Source organism: Pseudopipra pipra, chromosome 29 (assembly GCF_036250125.1).
Source record: "Pseudopipra pipra isolate bDixPip1 chromosome 29, bDixPip1.hap1, whole genome shotgun sequence".
Lineage (NCBI taxonomy): Eukaryota > Metazoa > Chordata > Aves > Passeriformes > Pipridae > Pseudopipra > Pseudopipra pipra.
The window spans coordinates 989239-1010432 of record NC_087577.1 but is presented as its reverse complement, the minus strand read 5'-3'; the positions used below and the strand labels follow the sequence as shown (position 1 = coordinate 1010432).

The 21194-nt window shown below is 61.4% G+C and overlaps 2 protein-coding genes across 2 annotated transcripts; both read left to right on the top strand.

Moving 5' to 3' along the window:
- Positions 1 to 639: 639 nt before the first annotated feature.
- On the top strand, positions 640 to 14210 carry RPRD2 (regulation of nuclear pre-mRNA domain containing 2). The gene is given in 12 exon segments (XM_064638216.1): positions 640 to 1218; positions 4750 to 4879; positions 5161 to 5261; positions 6315 to 6389; positions 7592 to 7644; positions 8161 to 8287; positions 8636 to 8811; positions 9450 to 9735; positions 10021 to 10287; positions 10518 to 10721; positions 11361 to 13815; positions 13817 to 14210. Coding segments are annotated over 12 exon segments (4284 nt in total). The 5' UTR covers positions 640 to 998; the 3' UTR covers positions 14007 to 14210.
- A 922-nt stretch (positions 14211 to 15132) lies between these two features.
- TARS2 (threonyl-tRNA synthetase 2, mitochondrial) lies at positions 15133 to 21103 on the top strand. The gene is made up of 18 exons (XM_064638237.1): positions 15133 to 15231; positions 15424 to 15644; positions 16026 to 16149; positions 16253 to 16374; positions 16453 to 16570; positions 16812 to 16876; positions 16952 to 17030; positions 17150 to 17293; positions 17380 to 17478; positions 17891 to 18057; positions 18131 to 18293; positions 18368 to 18505; positions 18578 to 18655; positions 18741 to 18841; positions 19438 to 19539; positions 19886 to 19958; positions 20130 to 20244; positions 20889 to 21103. Exons 1-18 carry the CDS (start codon positions 15175 to 15177, stop codon positions 21035 to 21037), a joined length of 2115 nt encoding a protein of 704 aa, XP_064494307.1. The 5' UTR covers positions 15133 to 15174; the 3' UTR covers positions 21038 to 21103.
- The last annotated feature ends 91 nt before the right edge of the window (positions 21104 to 21194 follow it).

Below are 21194 nucleotides of genomic sequence, written 5' to 3'. Positions count from 1 at the left end.
TGTTTCAGGGTAAAGGAGGAAAAGAGCATCATCGCCCCTGCCCTTTCCCTTTGCTGAGGGAAGGGATGAGGGATCTGTCGGGGGGCTTGTGAGGGAACAGGGGGGCTCTGAGGGGTGTCTCTGAGGGGACAAGGGGGCAGATTTTGCTTCTCTTCTGTGATAAGGACATGGTTTTAAGCTGTGTGAAGGGAGCGTCAGAGTGGACATGAGGAATTTCCTCCTGGCAAGGGTGGTCAGGCCTTGGAAGGGGCTACCTAGGGAGGTGGTGGAGTCCCCACCCCTGGAGGTTCCCAAGGGACGACTGGACGTGGCCCTCAGTGCTCTGGGCTGGGGAACAAGGTGAGGATCGGTGACGGTTTGGACTCGCTGATCGCGGAGGCCTTTCCCCCCCCAATTCATTCTGTGCTTCACACCATAAACAGCGCTTTCGAAACCGCGCGGTGCCCGCGCTCTCCACCCGCGTCACGGCCGGGGAAGGCGGGAGGGCTCTGAGGGCGGGGGGAAGAGGGGCGGCCGCCATCTTGCCGGGCGGGGCGGGGCGCGCGCAGGCGCGCAGGCGCGGGAGGGGGGGGCAGGAGGGGCGGCGCGTGCGCGTGCGCGCCCCCGCCCGTGTGCGGGAGCCACAAAATGGCGGCGGGGGGGCGGGCGGCGCGCGCGGGGGGGGCCGGGCCGTGAACCGCCTCGGGCCCCGGCACCGCCTCCGGTACCGCCCGGGCAACCCCCCCTGCCCCCCGGGGGGCACCGCGAACCCCCGCGCCGGCACCGCCTCCCGCCGCCTCCAACCACCGCCCGCGCCCCGCCGGGCCCAGCGATCCCCCCTCACCACCGCCACCACCCCCCCTCTTCCTCCGGGCCGGCACCGCCTCCGGCACCGCGCTCCCCACGGGCCCCGCCGGGCCCCCGTGAGGCGCCGCCGCGCCCCGAGGCCCCTCCGGCCGGAGCGGGAGCGCCGCCCCGCCGCCCCCCGCGCGCGGCCCGGCCGTGAGCAGCGCGGGAAGATGGCGGCGGGCGGCGGAGGCGGCGGCCGGGCCTCCTCCTCCTCCTCCTCGGCCGCCGCCGCCTCGTCCGCGGCCGGCGCGCTCGAGGCCTCGCTCGACAGGAAGCTGCAGGCGGTGACCAACACGATGGAGTCCATCCAGGGCCTCTCCTCGTGGTGCCTGGAGAACAAGCGGCACCACAGCACCATCGTGTACCACTGGATGAAGTGGCTGCGCCGCTGTGAGTGCGGGGACGGGGGTCGCGGGGCGGATGGGAGAGGGGGCGAACGCGGCCGTGCCGGGGGGGCTCTGTGAGCGCTCAGGAGCCGCCGGGGTCGGTGGGTGCTGAGCAGGGTCGTGCTCAGCGCTGCAGAAAAGCTGGGGTGGGAAGGGACCTTAAACCCCATCCAGTCCCACCCCCTGCCATGGGCAGAGACACCTTCCACTAGTCCAGGTTGCTCCAAACTAGTCTTGGAGGCTTCCGGGGATGAGGCAGCCACAGCTTCTCTGGGCAACCTGTGCCGGGGCCTCCCCACCATCACAGGGGAGAATTCCTTCCTGACATCTAGTGTAAATCTCTCCTCTTGTACTTTGAAAACGTCCCCCCTTGTCCCATCAGCATCACCTCGTCACACTTGGAAGGACACAAAGTACCTGTCTGCACCTCAGTGGTGGCACCTTCGTCCTCCTGAGTCCATGATCTCCAAAAGCTCTGCTTTGGGAGTTGGGGGATGCTGCCTTTGGGTCATGGGCCAGGGCCTGTCACTGTCCCCTGCCCGGCCAGAGCAGCCTGGCGTGGGCAGGGTTTGGGTGCCAGGGCTGGGGTTTGTGCCCTGGAGGGGGAAGGTTGGTGTTGGCAGGAGGCTCAGCACAGCAGCCTTGTCTCTGCTGCCATGGGAAGGTTTGGCTGTTGTCATGGGAGTTCAGGGAAGCTTTGCTCAGTGGGAACACAAAGAGAACATTCCCATCCCAAAGCATCGATGTGGTGTGTGCTGAACCTCTTGGAGAGTTTGGATAGTCAGGTTTTTCTGTCAAGGCCCTGCAGCAGAATGCACAGAACCCTCCTCCCCCTGGATTTCGGGTTGTTTTCTTGTTGGTATACTCTGGGATTAAGGAGAGGAAGGTGAGATCCCAGGAGCCCACTGGCCCTGGACTCTCCTGCCCTACTGGCCCTGCCACCTGTCCTGGAAATCTTTGTCCCTGGGACACATTCCTTGGTGCTCTTCCCCCTCTCGCTCTGAACTCACAGACTCCAAACAAAACCCAACCTGTCTCCCCTTGGGCTGTGCTGATTCCTCTGGACATGGTGTCCCTTGTCACAGCTCCATCCTGGCTCCTCTCTTCCATCACTCCTTCCCCCCTTCCCAAGCCATTGAACTGTTCCCACCTGCAGGTCCTTCATGCCCTGATCCTGCCCTGGCTCCCGTCAACTGCTGGGCTGGCAGCTCCTGCCCTGAGCCCTTGGCACCAGCCTGGAATTCCTGTTGGATTTTGTGGGATTCCTTCAAGATTTCCCCTCACAGCCCTCACAAGGATCTCACCTCCCCACCCCTCCTGTTTAGCCAGGTCCCTCTTTAACCATCTTATCCCACTAAGACAAACCTTGGCAGTGGCTGTGATGCTGCTGTGCCCTGACCCTTGATTATTTGGTTCCTTCCTGCTTCCATGGTTTTTTTCCTGCTCTTCCCTTCATGGTCCTCTGCCCCAGGAACTCCAGAGCCTCTCCATGTTTTCATCATTGTCCCAGCCAGATGAGTTCAGTGATGGTGTCACAGCAAGTGCAGGTGAACCTGGAGGGACATGGCTCCTGGGACACAGAATTTGGTCCTTCCAGGAAAAACAGGAGTGCTGCTATTTCACACGTTGCTCTTGGCTTGGGCGTCCCCCTTCAGAGCCAAGGCTTGTCCTGCGAGCGAGCCGGAGCTTCCCAGCGGGAATGTTCCTGCAAGGGGTTGCTGCCATAGGGAAGTTCCTGACAGGAATCAGTGTTTGTGCTGAGGAGGGTCTGGTGGGAGCCATGTAGGTGTGAGTTGAACGGGACCCACCCACAGGCTGTGAAACCCAAAGGCCCAGCCTGGAGGAGGTGGCTGGGCTGGGCTCAGCTCTGCAGATCCCTGTTTGTTGTCCGTGTTTCCTTGCTGGTTTAATCCTAGAGGAGTCTTGGAGTAACGAAGGACCTGTTGGATACAGCCTGTTGTGTCTTGGACCTATCAGTGCTCAATTTTCTCTGTGGATCTTTTCCACAGGCTCCCTCTGGGCCCAGCGTGGATTTCTCCTCCTGGGTGCTCTGGGTGTACCTTGGTTTATAACTCTTGGCTCCGACTCAGCTCTGCCCTGGCAGGGGCTGCCTTTGGTGCTGGGCCATGGGGCGAGTGGGGCTCCGTGAGCTCCACTCCAGGTTCCTCCCTGCTGTGTAAATGTTGGATCATTTGAATCAAAGGTTTGTAGTTCTTTGAAATCTGTTTCATGTTATTAAGCTCTGGAATCCTCGCTCTCTGCTGGTGGAGCATCTCTGGGATGGAGGGAGCATCCGGTGACACCAGAGCACTGGTTTGACTAAATCCCAGAAACCCCATTCCAATGGGCTGATTTGCTGGGAGATTATCCAGGCTGGTGTTTTGGGGGAAGCTGGCTCCAGACTGTTTTGGGAAGCCAGGCGAGCGCAGCCCAGCTCCGGTTGGATTCCCAGCCCTCGGGGCAGAGCGGAGCATTCCTCGCTCCAGCAAACCCACCTCGACCTGCCGTGTCAGCACGTTCGGGGCACAGGTTGTGAGGAACAGCTTCTGGGGACGAGTCCTTGGGCCGCTGTGTTTGTGCTGGAAAAGCTCCTTCTGGGATGTGGGAGCAGGGGCTGGGGGGGAGCAGCTGGTGGGGGCAGTGGTTGGTGACTCCTGGCTCAGCTCTCACACCCTTCCCGTGTGGGCAGGGACTTCCCTAGGGCTGCCTGTCCCAGGTTCAGGGCTGGATGGTGCTTCCTGCTCCCCCCTGGGTTTGTGGGGACGCTCAGCAGGGCCAGGAGCATCGGTGCCCCTGGCAGGAGCTTGGGGAGGCTTAAGGACATCGACCCGTGGGGATTTGAGGATCCACCCGAGCTAAGCCTTTGCTGAGTCCTCAGCTCCGCTTCCCTGCAGAGGAGGATCTCCTGTGGGGATCTTCCTTTTGAACAAACCACGTGTAAATTCTCCCTGGTGTCAGGAGGGCAACACAGAGCCCACATGGTTGGAATGTTCCTGGTGGGAGCCCTGCTTGGATGGGCTTGGGGGCCACGATGCTGCTCGAGTGGGCTCGGTGGGCACTGCAGCAGAAAGGACAGTGATATTTAACTGTCAGCCTTCAGTCAAAGTGCATGAGCTGACTGCTGGCTGGAAAATCCTTTTGGAGTGGCTTTTCCTAAGGCAAGAATGGGGTTTGTGGGAACCCTGGGTTCCTTCCTGGTTGGCTCTGGATGCCAGAGGCCGAGTTGCTGCCATGGCTGGTTTGGGGTTTTTCAGGTTGTGAGTGAGGGATGAGCTCACATCCAGGGCTCTGGACCAGGGAGGTTGCTAAGCTTCCTGACAGGAATCCTGGCAACCAAGAGAGCCATGAGGTTTTGGGGAAGATCTGGAAATTATTTGTAAATGGAAGGTTTCCTCTCTAACCTCCTGTTTTGCCTGTTGGACCTTGGGAACGCTGAAACAGTCCCAAAAGCAGCACTGAAATGTGGGGATCAAAGCAGAGCTGATGGGATACTTCTGGCTGATGATGCTGAATCTGAGTTTTCTTTTATCCTCAGCTGCCTTTCCTCATCGGCTGAACCTTTTTTACTTGGCCAATGATGTCATACAGAACTGCAAGAGGAAAAATGCCATTGTCTTCCGGGACACCTTCGCGGAGGTGCTCCCCGAGGCCGCCTCGTTAGTGAAGTGAGTGACGAACTGTCAGGGTGTGGGAAGGCTGAAGGGCTCAGAAAGTGGGGATCTTTCTTCTGACATCTGAGACTCTCTAGAAACGTCAGCAGAACTTCAGGGATTTTGTTTGAACAACTCTGTGTTTGCGCTTCTCTCCCGCAGTGGGCTGGGAGTGAGCTGGGCTTTGGTCTGCACAGGGGGCTGGTGTGGGTCAAACTGTCACATGAAGGGGTGTGAGGGAAGCCTTGCACCAACACCCACGTGCAGAGAGAGCCCACTGTGCTCTTGCCTTCCAGGGATCCATCCGTTTCCAAATCCATCGAAAGAATCTTCAAAATCTGGGAGGACAGAAACGTGTACCCCGAGGAAACCATTCTGGCACTGAAAGAAGCTCTGAGTAAGTCACTTACCCTTTGTATTTCTCACCTTCCAAACCGACACGTGAGCTCGCTGAGGTTGTGGAAACAGTCTGGGGTCACTGAGGAGGATGAGGGGCATTTGTGCCTGGCACAGGCTGGAACGCAGCCAGGTGTGGTACGTGAGCAGTGCTGGGTTCTCCTGCTTCACCTTGTCTGTACCTGTCTAAAGGCAGCTGTGAATCCTTCCACATGGGCTGGAACTGCTCCAGCTGGGAGCAAACAGGGCATGAGGCTGGAGTGCTCCTGCACGTCCTGACCAGGGTGCCCTGGCTCTGCCTCTGAGTCCTGTTCAGCAATAGGTTGTTTTCACTTAAGTATTTGTGGGGCAGCAAGAGGCAGAAGCAAAGCTGGAGGGTGAAGAGTCCTCGAGCCCTTAGAAAAGAGCCAGTTAAACCCAGGAATTAGCCAGTACTCAAGTACTTGAAGGAAATTAGTCCAGGTTTCGTCTTTACTCACATCATTGAGAGCTAAAGGTGCTCAGGAGACCCTCAGGCGAGGTCTGAGGTCACAGCAGGAGGAAGGTGGGGTCTCTGGTCAGGCTGTGGCGTGAGGAAAGGCTCCAGCTGGATGTTGCATGCTGAGAAGTGAAGTTTGTGCATATGGTCTGAAATCTCCAATTTCTGTAACTTGAAAACAAAAGTATTTGAGGTTCCAGGTAAATCAGGTATTGTGGCTGTTCTGCCAACGTGCACCCCTTGCCTGTTGAATGTTGATTCCATTACAGCCTCCCCTAAAGAGTTTGATTTTCAGATTGCTTGTGTTTTTCCTTTTTATTGTGATTTTTGAACTGTCTGTAGCGCAAGGGCAAACAGAAACTTGATTTAAAAATGGCAGACCACCCCCAGGTTGCTGCATTCCTGAGTAAACTGAGGTTCTCTTGGGCATCCAGCAGCTCCTCTAAGGAAGTTGGTCGAGGTATTTTAAAACAAATTTCTGTTCACTCTTCCACCGTGCAACCATACGGCACCAAAAACCAGATTCTGACAGGGATCCCGTAATGCCAGACTGCCAAAAATGAAATGTTTTTCCAGGTACCACTTTCAAAACTCAGAAGCAGCTGAAAGAGTCTCTGAACAAACCGAATAAGCCGTGGAAGAAATCACAAAGTAAGGAACCACTGTGAACTCTGTGCACTAATATAGAAATTGGCTGCTTGAGGAGCAGAAGGAAGGCTGAGGGCAGAGCACCTGGGCTAAGGAAGGCCCTGAGATGTGCACACCGAGGAGGTGTTGGCACAAAACCACTTTGTAAAGGAAAGAAGTGAGACAAAAACAAGATAGGAGAGCAGAGGTTGCAGACAGGAGAGGAAGGAGCTGGTGGAACCTCCTGGAAAGTGGTGTTAGACTGGTCAGAGCTGGAGAGAAGACAGAGAGAAGCAGAAGGTGGACATTCCCCTCGTGCTCAGGAACACACCTGTCCCAGCAGGCTGGGCTGGGAGCCAGGAACTCGGAGCTGGGAGTGCAGGGACAGGACGTGGGAGTCCAACTGCCCAGGAGAGAATTTCTAATAAACTGACCTTAGTGATCTCACCGTGCACCAGAGCCCTGAGCGGTCCCCACGGCGAGGTGGTGGCACATCAGGTGTGACGTGTGGCACATCAGCAAGGTCACCAGAGTTTGGAAGTGTTTATTACTGAACACCACAAGCTGCATTCCCAGACAGAACTGGGCTGTGTCCAGCGTGGATGGAGGGTTTAGCACTTTGCTTCTCATCAGCTGTTTCTCCTGTTTGGTCCAGAATCTGATGGATTTGGTGTCTCTTGCCAGCGGGACTCGTCCCCCCACTCTGTAACTGGGTGTCAGCACAGAGAGGTGACAGTTGTTAAGGCTCTGAGCATGGTCAGACCTGGGAAGTACCCAAGGGAGACCCTGCCCACAGGAAACCAGGGCTCCGTGTCAGCTCCAGGTGTGGCACTGAGGGAATAACATTCCCTTCCTTGTAGAGAGCTGTAAATCCTCGGATAAGGCCGTTAGATGGACCCTTGCAGAGACTTGTCTTCCTGAGGAAAACCTGTGCCCGGGAAGTGTTGAGAGCATGTTAAAAACCAAAACCCAAGAGCAGCAGTTGTCACTTGTTGGCCTCGGTCCCGACCCGGCTGCGCGTGTCCGTGTCCCCGCGAGCTGCCGGGGGAACCCGGAGTGAGGAGGGACCCCTGCATGGAGGGGAGGATGTGGTGGGTGACTGCCACCTGCACGTCTGTCCTGAGTTACCTCAGAGTATCTCTCACTAGACTGAGTGCCTTTTGGGACTGACTTTCCATCAGGACGTGGATCCTTCATTTCTTCACGTTTTTCCTTTGTCCCCGCAGCGTCCACCAACCCGAAAGCTGCTCTGAAGTCCAAGATTGTCGCCGAATTCCGAGTAAGTCTGCGAGTGGAAGTGACCTACGGGCACTGACCCCCACCCTGGGGGTTTGTAGGGTGACCTCAAGCCCGAGAGCTGCCTGTGCCTGAGGGGCTGAGTGACACCCACAGGGAGGGCTGGTCATGCTCAGGTCGTCCTTGTGAAGGGGAGTTTGAGGTGGCTGGGGAGGTGGTGGCAAGAAATTCAGCAAAATTTGATCCCCTGACAGAGCAGGGCCTGTTGATGAAATGCACAGACCCCTGTGGAGTGAAAAAAGGGAATAAATAAAACAGGCCTGTCCCTGCTCTTAACCATAACAGCCAGGAGACTTGGGAAACTGCAGCCCCTGCCTGAACCCAGCTTTGCTGATCTGTGAGATTTGCAGTCAAAAACCCAGAGATCCACATGGTTCCTGTGTTAGCTCTCACTTGGAAGTGGCCTGGAGCCAGAGCGGAGGCAGGGCTGTGCTGTTCAGGGCTTCTCTTGCCTGGAATGTGATGAGGATGCTTTTCCTGTTTGATTTTTTTTTCCCAGCCCCAGTCCCTCATTGATGAGCTGCTGTTGTACAAGCGCTCGGAAGACCAGATAGAGCTGAAGGAGAAGCAGCTTTCCACCATGAGGGTGGATGTTTGCAGCACTGAGACACTCAAGTGCTTGAAAGGTAAAGCCCCGAGGGAGTCCTGGGAGCTCCTCACTTCTGTTGAGCCCTAGGCCAGAAATCAGAGCAGGGCTGGAAAAATGCCAGAATTTCGGAGCGGGGTTAAGAACCACCAATCTTGAGCCAAAACTTGGTTAGTTCGAGTTTTTGTGGAAACCTGCAGATCCCGAGCTCAGACAGAGCTAATGACTAGCTGAAAACCAACATGCAGTGCTAGAGAAGGCCTCCTCCTTGGTCCCAGTGGGTCACTGGGGTGGTCTGGGAGGGTGTGGATCTGCTGTCCCAGCTGCTGCCCTTGAGGTCTGGTTTGGCAGCTGGCAGCTCATTCCCGTGGTGTCCGTCTCCCTGCAGATAAAACAGGAGGGAAGAAGTTCTCCAAGGAGTTTGAGGAAGCGAGTTCAAAGCTGGAGGAGTTTGTGAATGGCCTGGACAAGCAGGTGAAGAACGGCCCCTCGCTCACCGAGGCGCTGGAGAACGCCGGGATCTTCTACGAGGCGCAGTACAAGGAAGTCAAGGTGGTAGCAAATGTAAGTGAACCTTTCCTTGACCCTCTGCAGGTGGAACGGCGTCTTCCTGTGTTCACTTAGCCCCTCAGAGGCTGGAAAATGCCTCACCTCTCTATTCCCAAGTTAAAAAGTTTGTGGGACTGTTGTACAAGTGGTTTCCAAAGAGAGCAGAGTTGAGGTGTCAGGGAAGGCAAGGAGATGCTCCAAAAATCCAGTAGTTGGATGCTCGATTCGTGTGTGTTGCTGGAATTTTGAGCCCCCCCTGGATTCATAAGCAGGGCAAAATTACGGTTAGTGTGACAAATCCTGAACTCTGGAAGCTTGCAATACACATGGGGACTAGATGAGCAAAGAAATGAAGAATTCAGTAGAGAGTTGGAAAAATGACCAAATCCCCCCCAGACCCTCCTGGAACCCCCCCCTAGACAGGCAGAGCGTGTTTGTTAGAAACTTGGGGGTTTATGAAAGTTCTTCCAAGTCACTGGAAAAAGGTTTTATCTGCTTTTTTTGGGGTTGTTTCTCTGTCACATGGACAAGCCGAGTTCTCACCGCTGCAGGGTCCAGGGAATTGGAAGTGATTTTCTTGAGGTGTGTGCTGCTTCCTTAGGGAAGTGATTGAGGCATGAATGATCCCCAGTCTGATGTCCTTCCTTCCTTAGGCCTATAAAACATTTGCTAATCGAGTGAGCAATCTGAAGAAAAAGCTGGACCAGCTGAAAGCAACACTTCCCGATCCCGAGGAGTCTCCTGTCCCTTCTCCCAGCATGGATGCCCCGTCTCCGACGGGCTCTGAGTCCCCTTTCCAGGGGATGGGGGAGGAGAACAACACCCGGTCCCCGGCAGCTGGAGGCCGCAAGATGGTGACTCCAGAGCCTGCGACAGATAATCGGGATGTGGAGGACATGGAGCTCTCTGACGTGGAGGACGATACGTCCAAAATCATTGGTAAGTCCTGTGGGAGCAGCAGGGGTTGTCGTGTGGGAATTCCGGGACAAACCAGCCCTTCCCAGCCTCATTTGGGATGTGGAGGAGGCACAGACCCCGTGCTGGGCTGTGGGATGGGGCTGTTGGGTTTGACACAAGCAGGGAAGTCCCAGTCCCGCTGTGATTGTTCCCATCTCCCAAACTACCCATCCAAGGTGTTTTGACATCAGTGGGAATTGGAGCTGATGTGCCCCAAGTCATTCCAGGAGTGACAGTTCTGCTCTTGTTCCCCCTTCTGTGCTGCAGTGGAGGAGAGGAAGGACAAACAGGCTGCTCCAGCCCCGGCACCTGCCAAGACTGAGAGCGTCCCCAAAGCAGTCCCAGTGGCCACCGCGGCCGCCACCGCCTCGGGGACAGTGACAACGCCGGCCCCAACCCCTCCGGCTCCGAAGGCGGCGAGTGCGGTGCCCGTCCCGCCGGCACCGGCGCTGGCCCTGCCCAACCTGGCCAACGTGGACCTGGCCAAGATCAGCTCCATCCTGAGCAGTTTGACGTCGGTGATGAAGAGCACAGGTGAGTCCTGAGCCGGGCCTTGGGCACCGGCACTGGCACACCGGGGTGATTGTTTAGAGCTTTAATTGTCTCAAAATAAACACGAGTGAGTTCCTGCTGTCTGAGCTCTGGCTCGGTCTCTGGCACACGCTGTCGGCTTCCTGAGCTCAGTGGTGTGTGTGGAAAACCTGAGCCAGAAGCGCTTGGGTTAGCGGGGCAGCTCAGGTGAGTGGTGTGTGCTCCCGTCCCAGGTGTGAGCCCTGCCTCCAGACCCTCTCCAGGGACCCCAACCAGCCCCACAGCTCTCACCAGTGGCCTGAAGACTCCTGTCCTGGGGACTCCATCTGCTCCTTCGAATCCGTTAGCAAACATTCTCTCCAAAGTGGAGATAACTCCGGAAAGCATTTTGTCGGCTCTCTCCAAAACCCAGACCCAGACGGCACCGGCACTGCAAGGTACTGGCATGGGTGTTGGGCAAGGGCTGGTGGGTTCAAAGGTGCCGGGCTGAAACGTGCTGTTCTGCCTGTCCTGAAGTGAAAACAGAGGGAGAAAAACTTCCCTTGGAATGTTTTACACCTGTGGCACGTGCAGATGGTCTTTCTCAGGTAGCACACGTGTCATGGACCAGTGAGTTCTGTCACTTCTCTGTGCTTCCTCCTACTTGTGCTGTGACCGAAGTGCACGTACCCAGAACACTCCATGTGAGGCCCCTGAACGGGACAGGAGACCAAGAGGTCTCTGTGTTTTCCGTGTGCACAAAGCTCCCAGAGGTTCTGCTCCTGATCTGGCACCTTGCATGGGTCACCTGGCCAGCAGGGCAGGTTTCACACACCTGGCTGCAGACCAGGACAGGTTCTTGCCCAACTGACCCGATGGAGTAATTTATATTTGTAGATCAATCTGAGCCTCTGGCAGGAGGTTGCACCTCGCTGGGTGCTAATGTCAACACAGCACAATCCAGTCCTTTTCCTGGCTGGAGCGTGGGGGAGGTGTTAGGGAACGCCATCCACAGTGGAAACAGGGGAGCCTTTCCCTTGGAAGCGGCTCGGGGAGATTTGCCTCTCCAGAGTTCCTGATGCAGTTCTGTCTTCCAGGTTTGTCATCCCTGCTGCAGAGTGTGGCTGGAAACACCGTCCAGTCGGGCGAACCCACCTCCCAGAGCACTTCGGCATCACCAGCCAACACAACTGTGCCCAGCATGAAGGGGAGGAATGTTCCTTCCAATCCACAGTCCTTTATATCCAAAAGTTTCGGTTATTCTCCAAACTCATCCACCGCAGAGGTTTCCTCCACTTCGGTCAATAAGGCTCCCATTGGACACACCCCAGCACTGTCAAGCTCCAGTTTTAAACCACCAACCAATTCCCTGGGATTTTCCAGTTCCCACCCTACCAGTCCTTCTTCCCTTTTGCCAACAGAAACCCCACTGGGTCAGTCCTCCGAAATTTCAAAAGCCAAGCTGGAATCAGAACCCCCTTCTCCCAGCCTGGAGATGAAGATACACAATTTCCTGAAGGGAAACCCTGGCTTCAGTGGCCTGAACTTGAATATTCCCATCCTCAGCAGCTTGGGGTCCAGCATGGCAGCGGAGAGTCACACCTCTGACTTCCAGCGTGGTCCCACCAGCACTTCCATGGACAATGTGGACGGGACGCCGGTGCGGGATGAGCGGAGCGGGACACCCACCCAGGACGAGATGATGGATAAGCCGACATCGAGCAACGTGGACACGATCTCCCTGCTGTCAAAAATCATGAGCCCTGGTTCTTCTACTCCCAGCAGCACGAGGTCGCCTCTGCAGGGCCGGGATGATGGATATTCCCAAGAACTTCCCAGTTCCGTGCACGGCTACCGGCCCTTCGGCCTCGGCAGAGAGTCTCCGGCCGGGCTGTACAAGCCGCCTGCGGACAGCAGGGAGATTCCCTCCTCTTTGATGGACTCCTCCCAGGAGAAGTTTTACCCAGACACGTCTTTCCAAGAAGACGAGGATTACCGTGACTTCGACTACTCCGGGCCGCCGCCCTCGGCCATGCTGAACCTGGAGAAGAAGCCCGTCAAGTCTATCCTAAAATCGAGCAAACTCCCGGAGTCAGCGGAGTACCAGCCGGTGCTGTCCAGCTACGGCCAGAGGTCGCAGGAGTTCGGCGTGAAGCCGTCCTTCCCCCCCTCCATGAGGTCTATCCTGGATCAGAGCGAGGGCTGCGACCCGCTGGCCTCGTCCCCGGGGATGTTCGGGAGCTACGGCCGCCGGGGGAAGGACTCGGCCTCGGACGGGTCCCCGTCGCCCAGCAAGAACGACGTGTTCTTCACGCCGGACTCCAACCACAACACCCTGCCCAAGCCCGGGCTCCCGCAGAAGCAATACCCGGACTCGCCCCACGCGCTTCCCCACCGCTCGCTCTTCTCCTCCCAGAACACCCTCCCCAGCCCTGCCGGCCGAGCGCCTGCAGCAGGCGGGGACAAACCCATGGGCTCTTCCATCTCCACCACCTCCACCATCGAGTTCAAGAACATGCTCAAAAACGCCTCCCGGAAGCCCTCCGAGGAGAAGCACTTTGGGCAGATTCCCAAAAGCAGCTCCGGCGAGGGCGGGAGCTTGTCCGGGGCCGCCAAGGACCCGCAGCCTCCCGAGGAGCACTATCGCATCGAGACCCGCGTGTCCTCCTCCTGCCTGGACCTGCCCGACAGCACCGAGGAGAAGGGGGCCCCCATCGAGACGCTGGGCTACCACAATGCCTCGAGCCGGGGCATGTCGGGGGAGCCCATCCAGACCGTGGAGTCCATCCGGGTGCTGGGCAAGGGCAGCCGGGGCCACGGGCGCGAGGGGAGCCGGGCGGGCTGGTTCGAGCTGAGCAGCGGCGGGAGCGCCTTCGACAACGGCCCCTCGGGCTCCTCGGAGCTGCCCGGCATGGGCGGCTTCCCGGCGCCCTACAAGGAGCACGTGCCGCCCTTCCCGGAGAGCGTCAACAACTTCCGAACGAACAACTTCAGCCCCGCCTTCGAGCACCACCTGCCGCCGCCGCCCCTCGCGCCGCCGCCCCTGGAGCACGGGACCCCCTTCCCGCGGGACCCCGTGGGGCCGCCCGCCGTGCCCCCGCCCGCCCCCCCCAAGGACCACGGCAGCCTCTTCCCGCGGGATCACGCGGTGCCCCCGCGCCTGCCGTCGGTGGATCACGCCAACCCCTTCTCCAAGGAGACCCCCGCCCCGCTGCCGCTGCCCCACGGCGTCCCCCCGCCCCCCTCGGTGGAGCACGCGGGGGTCCCGTTCCCCACACCCCCGCCGCCCCCCGTGCCCGGGGAGCACTCCGGGGTGCCCTTCCCCGCGCAGCCGCCGCCGGCCGGGGAGCACGGCGGGGTCCCGTTCCCCGCGCCGCCCCCCCTGGAGCACGGCGCCGGCGCCTTCCCCAAGGAGCACGGTACGCTGCCAGGGACGCTGAAGGAGCACTTCGGGGGGGCGCAGCCGCGGGACCCCCTGCCCCGCTCGCGCGACCCCGCGGGGCCGAGCCCCCTGCCCCGCGAGCAGCTGGGGGCGGGGCGCGGGCTGGGCCCCCCCCGCGCACCGGGACCCCGGGGGCCGCGGCTCCGTCCTGCTCCGCACCCCCCGCGCCGAGTTCCGCCCGCGGGAGCCCTTCGGCGCCAGGGACCCCTTCCAGAGCCTCAAACGGCCCCGGCCGCCCTTCGGCAGGGGGGGGGCCCCCTTCTTCACCCCCAAGCGCCCCTTCTTCCCCCCCCGGTACTGAAGCAGCCGCCCAGCTCCCAGGGCTGCCCTTTCACTTGGTTTTATCCTTTTTTCCTCTCCCTTTCCCTGCCCCCCCTTTTATTTTCTTCCCCTCGAGACCCTCCCCCAGTAACCTTTTCCTAAATTAAATGTTCTGTACTTTTCGGTTGGTTCTTCCCCCCCCAGCCCACCCTCCCCCCCCCATCAAGTTGGGCGAGACAAGAAAACAGACACAAACCAATGTTTTAACGAGAAGAAGCCGCATTGCTGTTAAATAAAAACTTCAGTAGTAGTTGAAAAAGTTAAAAAGAAAGAAAAAACATTAAAAAAGGAAAGACAACTCTGCAAGCCTCGGGAGGAGCACTGAGGGCTGTCGGGGTGTTGGTTTTCAGCCGATCCCCAAATCGCTGCTGCAGGGAGGGGAGACCCCCCCTGTTCCCCTCTGGCTGCCAAAACCACCGAAACAAGGCAAAAAGGGTCAAGGAACCCCTCAAACCCACCTTAGGCCGAGCTCTGTGGGTGTGGGACTCCCCAGCCTGACCCCCCTCGGGAAGACTTTGTCAGTTGGGTTTGGGTTAATTTGGGGATCTTTTGGTTTGGTTTTTTTTTGCTTTTTTTGGTTTTTCTCCCCCCCAGGATCACTGTTGACTTTCTACCTGTGTGTGTATATAACAACAATCACTTTCTAATTCCCTCTGGAATCGTTCATCACGAGCAGCCGGAGCCCGTGGGGGGCTCGGGGGAGGGGTCGTCCCCCCCCACCCAGGGCCGCCCCCGCGGCTTTTATATATGAAGTCGGGATTTTACTTGATTTATTTTAATTATTTTTTGTTGGTTTTTAGTTGCCTCCATCGAACCTGTTTGATACCGGTGTGGGCTTCAGGATCTGCATAAAAAGTACCAAACGAGCCGCTGGCGGGTCCGTTCTTTCTCGCGTGCGCTCAGGGCAGGGGGGTCTGGGGCCCCCCCGGCCTTTGGGGCTCCCCCCCGGGTGCTGAGCCCCCCGCTCCCTGTGTGTCCCGTCCCGCGCCCCCCCCCCCCCCCCGCACTCTCGGTGGTTCCGTCCTGCCCGCGGCGCTCCCGCCCGGGCGGACGAGTCCATTGCGGCCTGCGCGGGGGGGGGGAGAACTGGTGCCGGTGCCGCCCCCGGGGGTTGTCCCGGTTCCGGCGGAACGGGCGGAGCCTCGGCCATGTCCGCGCGTGCCGGGTCGCGGCTGCTGCTCGCGGGACCCCCGCGGCGACACCGGGTGCGCTCGGGACCCCCCCCCCCCCCGCATCACCCCGGACCCCCCGCCCCGTGGGGACCCCCTGGGACCTCTTTCCTCCCCCACAACCCCCCCGGTCCCTGATCCCCCGGTGGCCACGTGACACCGGAGTGACCCCCCCCCCCCCCCACCACCACCGCCCCCGGTGACCCCCCGATGTCCCCCCGTCCCCAGGTGTCCGGGCCGGACCCCGAGCGTCTCCGGCTCTTCCAGCGGCTGCGGGCGGCGGCGGCGGAGCGGCGGGACGGGCCCGGGGATGGGGATGGGGCGGGCGGTGGCACCGGGGGCGGCCGCCTCCCCCCGGGGACCCCCATCCGCATCGCGCTGCCCGGGGGGCACCGCCTGGACGGCCGAGCCCTGCAGACCACCCCGTTCCAGGTGGCCGCGCAGCTCGGGTACGGCCCGGGGTCCCCACAAGGGCTATGGGGTCCCCCAGGGTGTCCCCCACGGTGTCCTGACAAGGGTCCCGGGCCCCTCATGGTGTCCTCACAGGGTCCCCACAAGGTCTACAGGGTCCACACTGTGTTCTCAATGTCCCTATAGTGTCCTTATGGTTCCCACAGTGTCCCCAGGGTCCCCAGATAGACCCCTACAAGGTTCATGGGGTCCCCACAATGTCCCCATGGTCTCCATAGTGTCCCCAGGATCCCCAGAGCATTCCCAGAGTGTCCCCTCAAGGTTCCCACAGTGTCCCCATGGTCCCCATGATCCCCACAGAGTCTGTGGGGTCCCCACGATCCTCCCAGGGTCCCCACGGGTCCCTGGTGTCCCCGCAGGGGTGGCCTGGCAGAGGCAGCGCTGGTGGCCCGGGTGAACGGGGTCCTGCAGGACCTGGACCGGCCCCTGGAGCACGACAGTGACCTGGAGCTGCTCGACTTCTCCTCGCCGGAGGGGCGGGAGGTGAGTTTTGGGGGGGGCTTGGGGGGATCCCAGACCCACCCCGTGCTCCCCTCACAGCCTGTGTTCCCCCGTGTGTCCCCCCCGTGTCCCTGTGTGCCCCCAGGCTTTCTGGCACTCCAGTGCCTGTGTCCTGGGGGCAGTGGCCGAGCAGTTTTTCGGGGGGACGCTCTGCAGTGCCCGGGCCACCGAGGACGGATTCTACTGCGACGTGCACATGGGGGACAGGTAGGGCAGGGGAAGACACGGTGCCAGGGGTCCCTGGGATGTCCCTGGGGTGTCCCCAGCCTGTCCCCTGCCCTGCAGGACGGTGCAGAGCACAGAGCTGCCGGCACTGGAGGAGGCCTGTGCCGCGTTCGCTCGCGCCCGGCACCGCTTCGAGCGCCTCGAGGCCACGCGCCAGCAGCTGGCTGAGCTCCTCAAGGTGACAGCCCAGACTGTCCCCTCCCCATCCCAGGATGAGCTTGGGGACATTGGGATTCTCCTGGTTGGGGTTTTCGACCAGGGTGATGCTCGTGGGGACCAGTCTCGCCCCCCGTGGTGCCACCTGTGCCACCGTCACCACCTTGGTCCTTTCCCCTCCAAGGGTGGTGTCACTTCCCCCTCGGTGTCACCCCCTGGAATGTCACCTGTGCCCCTGTCACCCCGTTGTTGTCCCCTCTCAGCACAACAGCTTCCAGCTGCAGCAGCTCGAGGAGGAGGTGACGTCCCCCACGGCCACGGTCTATAGGTGAGCAGGGGGGACACTGGGGAGGGGCCGGGGGGTCCCCATGACTGTCCCCACGTCCGTCCATCTGTCCCACAGGTGTGGCCCCCTGCTCCAGCTCTGCCGTGGGCCCCTGCTCCGGCACACGGGGCTCATCGGAGCCCTGCGTGTCCTCACGGTGGGTGTCGGGGTGGGGAGGGGGGGACACCCCAGTGCCGGCCCCGCTGATGTCCCCCCACCATGTTGGGGTGGGGGGTCCCTGTCACCCGGCCCCCCTGACCCCCCCCGTGCCCACAGAGTTCGGCTGCACTGTGGGGGGGGTTGGGGGGCCGGTCCCTCCAGCGCGTGGCCGCCGTCGCCTTCCCCACCCCCGAGGCCCTGGAGCGCTGGGAGCGGGCCCAGGAGGAGGCGGCTCTGCGGGACCACCGGCGGATCGGGAGGGTGAGCCCCGGGGGGGTGGGGGCCGGGGGGTCGCTCACAGTGCCAGGAACCCCCTGGTAACACCCCCCCCACCCCTGCACACACAGGAGCAGGAGCTCTTCTTCTTCCACAAGTTCAGCCCCGGCAGCTGCTTCTTCCTGCCCCGCGGCGCCCACGTCTACAACGCCCTGGTGGAGTTTATCCGGGTGTGGACCCCCCTCAAGCCCCCCAACCCCCATCATCTCCCCGTCCCCACATCACCCAGACCCCACTGCTCCCCTCCCACCCAGACCCTGCCTGTGCCCCCCACATCACCCAGCCCCCATTGCCCCCCATCCCCTCCCACCCAGACCCTGCCTGATCCCCCCACATCAACCAGACCCCACTGCCCCCCATCCCCTCCCACCCAGACCCTGCCTGTGCCCCCCACTTCACCCAGACCCCACTGCCCCCCATTCCCTCCCACCCAGACCCCACAGCCCCCCTCTGCTCCCCGTCCCTCACCCACAATTGCCCCCCAGTTCCCTGCTGTGCCCCTGTGGCTGCAGCCCCCCCGACCGATGCCGGGGGGCTGAGCTGACATTTCCCCTCCATCCCCCTCTGTCCCTGTCCCCGCAGAGCGAGTACCAGGCGAGGGGCTTCAGCGAGGTGGTGACCCCCAACCTGTTCAGCCCCCGGCTCTGGGAGCTCTCGGGGCACTGGCAGCACTACAGCCCCCACATCTTCTCCGTCCCCGCCGCCCCCGAGACCCTCTCCCTCAAACCCATGAACTGCCCGGCCCACTGGTGAGTGGGGGGGGCCCTGGGGCGCCCCAGGGTGGGTCCTGGGGGCTCTGCCCGTCTGTCTGTCCGTCCCCAGCCTGATGTTCGCCCACCGGCCGCGCTCCTGGCGGGAGCTGCCCCTGCGCCTGGCGGATTTCGGGGTCCTGCACCGCAACGAGCCCCCCGGGACCCTGACGGGGCTCACGCGGGTCCGGCGCTTCCAGCAGGACGATGCCCACATTTTCTGCACCCTGGAGCAGGTGGGTGTGTCCTCCCCGGCCCCTCCCTGACCCCTAAAATGCATCACCCACCCCCCCTGACACCCCTTTCCCAGCTGGAGAGCGAGATCGATTCCTCCCTGGATTTCATCTGGACCGTCTACGCCGTCCTGGGCTTCTCCTTCCGCCTGGCCCTGGCAACGCGTCCCGAGGGGTTCCTGGGGGACCCCGACACTTGGGATCGCGCTGAGCAGGTGGGATGATGCCCCCTGTGTCGTGTCCCCCCTGCACTGTCCCCTCCTGACCCCCCCAATCCCTCCCTGCAGCAGCTGGAGCGGAGCCTGCGGAATTTCGGGCAGCCTTGGGAGCTGAGTCCGGGAGACGGCGCCTTTTATGGGCCCAAGGTGAGGGATTTTGGGGGGGGGGGGGGTCCCCAAAGGAGGCAGACGGGATCCTTTGGGAACCTCCCACCCCTCTTATTCCCGACAGATCGATATCCGGATCCGGGATGCGCTGGGGAGGCACCATCAGTGTGGCACCATCCAGCTGGATTTCCAGATGCCAGAGAGATTCGAGCTGGAATATGCCAGGTATTGGAGTGGGGAGGGGGGGCAGGATTGGGCTGGGAGGGCAGAACTGGGGGTTTGGAGGGGGCAGGATTGGGCTGGGTTCAGGATTGAGGTGGGGGGGATCAGGGTTGGGCTTGGGGGGGGGTCAGGGTTGAGGTGTGGGGATCAGGATTGGGGCTGGGGAAGCAGGATCGGGGCTGAGAAGTGTCTGAATTGGGATGGAGAGGGAAGAATTGCGGATTTGGAGTGGATCAGGATTGGGGGGGGATCAGGATTGATGGGGGATCAGGATTGATGGGGGGATCAGGATTGATGGGGGGAGCAGGACTGGGGCTGAGGAGTGTCAGGATTGGGATGGAGAGGGAAGAACTGTGGATTTGGAGCAGATCAGGATTGGGAGGGGAGCAGGATTGGGGCTGAGGAGTGTCAGGATTGGGATAGGAAGGGGAGAATGGGGGATTAAGGGGGGTGGGGATTGGGGCCGGGGAGGGTCAGGATTTGGGTGGTGGGGCAAGACTGAGGCTGGATGGGGCAGAAATGGGGTGGGGGTGTGTCAGGATTGGGCTGGGGGGTGGTGGTGGGGCCCCCCTGCCCCTCTGACCCCCTGTTCCCCCCAGCCCGAGCGGGGGTCCGGCGCGGCCGGTGCTGATCCATCGGGCCGTGCTGGGCTCCGTGGAGCGGATGGTGGCTGTGCTGGCCGAGAGCTGCGGGGGGAAATGGTGAGGGGAGCCCCAAAAACACCTCCTGCCGCACCCCCCAACCCCTGGGACAGCCCCCAATCCCCGGGACAGCCCCCGACCCCTGGCACACACTTAATCCTAAGGGCACCCCCAATCCCTGGGAGACCCCCGTCCTGGAGACACCCCCCCAGTCCTCAGGGCTCCCTCATGTTCAGCATCACCCCTGTCCCAGGGTGCCCCACTTGGGACAGGCACACTCCAATTTTGGGGACACTCAATCCCCAGGACACTCCCCTAATCCCTGGGACATCCCAATCCTTGGGACACCCCCAGCCTGGGGGCACCTGTGCCCCGAGGACCCCCCATGACCCCTGGTGCCCCCCAGGCCGCTCTGGCTGTCCCCACTGCAGGCCATGGTCATCCCACAGACCCCTGAGGTCGAGGATTACGCCCGGGAGGTGAGTGTGTGACCCCTCCATGCCCTCCTGGGACCCCTGGCACGTCTCCCCCATCCCCCTGTAACTCCTTCAGTGTCTCCCCATATCCTCCCATCCCATCCTTCCATGTCCCCCCACCCCTTGTTGCCCTCCCGTGCCCCCCACGCCCCCACTGATGCTGGGGGGGGGCAGGTGCAGGCAGTGCTGAGGAGGGGGGGCCTCCTGGCCGACCTGGACGGGGACCCGGGGGCCACCCTGGCCCGCAAGATCCGCCGGGCCCAGCTCGCCCACTACAACTTCCAGCTGGGTAAGGGGGGGCACGCGGCCCACAGACCCCCGGGAACCCCCCCAGGACCCCTCCAGGGAGCCCCCCGGGACTGGCTGTGCTGAGTCACCCACCCCCCTCCACACCCTGGGTGCTGCTTGTAGGGGGAGGCGCTGGGACCCCCACCTTGGGAATTCCCTGGGATCCCTCTGGGAGACCTCTCTGGGATCCCAGCAGCTTCCTCCTTCTTTGGGAATTCACTGACACCCCCTGCTTGGGACTCTCCTGAAATCCTCTTGGGAACTCCCCAGGACCCCCTGAGACCCCCACCCCTTTTGGGCACCCCTGGGACTGTTCTAGGACCACCCCCCCGAGATCCTCTCAGGAGCTCCCCAGGACTGTTTTAGGGACCCCCCAGGACCCCCTGAGACTGTTCTAGGACCCCCCTGCCCTGAGACCCTCCTGAGCCCCTCTCCTCCTTTGGGATCCCCCCCTAGAGCTCCCCCCCAGGACTATTCTGGGCAACCCCCCCGGGACCCTCCTGAGCCCCCCCATCCCTTGGGACTCCCCCCAGTGCCCCTGACCCCGCAGGTTGGTGGGTGCTGTGTGTGTAGGGGGGGGGTGTGCAGGGTAAGAGGGGGTGCGGAGCCCCCCGAGCCCCCCTCCCGACGGCGATGCCCCGGCAGTGGTGGGTCGGCGGGAGCGGGAGCGCGGCACCGTCAGCGTCCGGACCCGGGACAACCGGCAGCTGGGGGAGCTGGAGCTGCCGCGGGTGCTGCGGCGGCTGCGGGAGCTGCGGGACGGCCGCGTCCCCGACGCCGAGCAGCGCTTCTGACCCCCCCACCCCCGCCCCGGGGGTCCCCCGGGACCCCCCCTACTCAATAAACCGCTGGAAAACGCGCTGGATGTGGCGGGAGCGGAGACCGGAGCGGAGCGGGGAGGGAGGGGCGGGACACCGGGAGGATCCCCCACACCCCAACACCTGAGTGCCC

What these genes read in the sequence shown, in the direction of transcription:
- TARS2 (XM_064638237.1), top strand. Translation starts at nt 15,175, where the DNA reads ATGTCCGCGCGTGCCGGGTCGCGGCTGCTGCTCGCGGGACCCCCGCGG. An exon ending in CAGGTGGCCGCGCAGCTCGG is followed by an intron (nt 15,645 to 16,025) that starts GTACGGCCCGGG and finishes GTGTCCCCGCAG; the next exon opens with GGGTGGCCTGGCAGAGGCAG. An exon ending in GACGTGCACATGGGGGACAG is followed by an intron (nt 16,375 to 16,452) that starts GTAGGGCAGGGG and finishes CCTGCCCTGCAG; the next exon opens with GACGGTGCAGAGCACAGAGC.